Source organism: Mandrillus leucophaeus, unplaced genomic scaffold, assembly GCF_000951045.1.
Source record: "Mandrillus leucophaeus isolate KB7577 unplaced genomic scaffold, Mleu.le_1.0 Scaffold6, whole genome shotgun sequence".
In the NCBI taxonomy this organism is placed as follows: domain Eukaryota; kingdom Metazoa; phylum Chordata; class Mammalia; order Primates; family Cercopithecidae; genus Mandrillus; species Mandrillus leucophaeus.
In genome coordinates this window covers 638,162-639,608 of record NW_012106474.1, presented here as the reverse complement: position 1 = coordinate 639,608, position 1,447 = coordinate 638,162, and the positions used below count along the sequence as shown (strand labels likewise).

The window sequence follows — 1,447 nt, the reverse complement described above, 5'->3', positions numbered from 1 at the left end:
GTCTTCTTCAGCTTGGCACACAGTAGGACATCTGTAAAGAGGAAGACATGCCGCAGCTTCCGGGAGCTCTCCGACACTTCCACCAGGAAGCCGTCCTTCACCAGCTGTCGTGTCTGAGGGAGATGGCAGACCCCAGCCTGCTCAGCGGGGAGTGCGGCCGAGGGCCGAGCCTGCATGCGGGGGCACGGCCAGCCAGGGAGGGCTGAACCGAGGGGCGGCATAGCCTGTAACCCCTTAACCAAGGTGGGTCAAGCACTGCCTTCGGAGTCACACGGATGTGGGTCTGGATCCCGACAGGCTTCTCAGCTGTGATCTCAGGCGGCTCCCTGACCTCTCTGAATCCCAGTTCACCTGCTGTAAAGTGCGGATGATGATGTCTGCCTCCTAAGGTGACTCATCGAGATGGTGCGTGTACAACAGCACAGTGCCTGGCACATCAAGTGTGCGCAACGCATGGGGCTCTCCGCAGCTACCCCTGGTGCCCCCTGCCCAGGACAACCTGGTTTCTCCACCCTGGGGCACGTACATCCTCGCTTGCAATCCCTCCCGACCGCGGCAGAGAACTTCATCTAGTTCCGGCTCAACCGAGAGCTGAGACCCGCTCAGGCCTGTCCGCGCTACTCCTCCCTGGCTTCTCTAGCCCCCCCGGGGACGAGACCTGGGTGGTCCAGCCTGGGGCTGCAGCTGTGTCCAGAAGGGACCTGCAGCCAACTCTAACTTGGGCTCTGGGTGGTTTCTGCTCCACGTGGGATTTCAAGAGTTTCCAACCCCTGCTCAGAGCCAGGAGGCCGTCCCCATCTGTCCCAGCCTTTCCTGTATGATACGCGGTGTGACCTACGTCTGCTGTAACATGTAGGTGAGAGTATTCAAAGTATACAATTAAGATGACCGAGGCCAGACGCGGTGGCTCATGCCTGTCATCCCAGCACTTTGGGAGGCCAAGGCGGGCAGATCACCTGAGGTCAGGAGTTCGAGACCAGCCTGGTCAACATGGTAAAACCCCCTCTCTAGTAAAAATACAAAAATTAGCTGGGCGTGGTGACACCTGCCTGTAATCCCAGCTAGGAGTTTGGGAGGCTGAGGCAGGAGATTTGCTTGAACCCAGAGGGTGGAGGTTGCAGTGAGCTGAGATTGCGCCATTGCACCCCAGCCTGGGCAACACAGTGAGACTCAGTCTCAAAAAAAAAAGATGACCACTGGCCGGGCGTGGTGGCTCATGCCTGTAATCCCAGCACTTTGGGAGGCCGAGGCGGGTGGATCATGAGGTCAGGAGATCGACACCATCCTGGCTAACACGGTGAAACCCCATCTCTACTAAAAATACAAAAAATTAGCCGGGCGTGGTGGCGGCGCCTGTAGTCCCAGCTACTCAGGAGGCTGAGGCAGGAGAATGGCGTGAACCCGGGAGGTGGAGCTTGCAGTGAGCCGAGATCGCGCCACTGCACTC

The 1,447-nt window shown here is 58.7% G+C and overlaps 1 protein-coding gene across 1 annotated transcript in view; it reads right to left on the bottom strand.

Moving 5' to 3' along the window:
* ABR (active BCR-related) overlaps nt 1-1,447 on the bottom strand; it is a 123,141-nt gene that overhangs the window by 80,705 nt on the left and 40,989 nt on the right. The window contains exon 5 of the mRNA XM_011999649.1: nt 22-113. Within this exon, the coding sequence (XP_011855039.1) occupies nt 22-113 (92 nt within the window). The remainder of the gene's footprint in view (nt 1-21; nt 114-1,447) is intronic.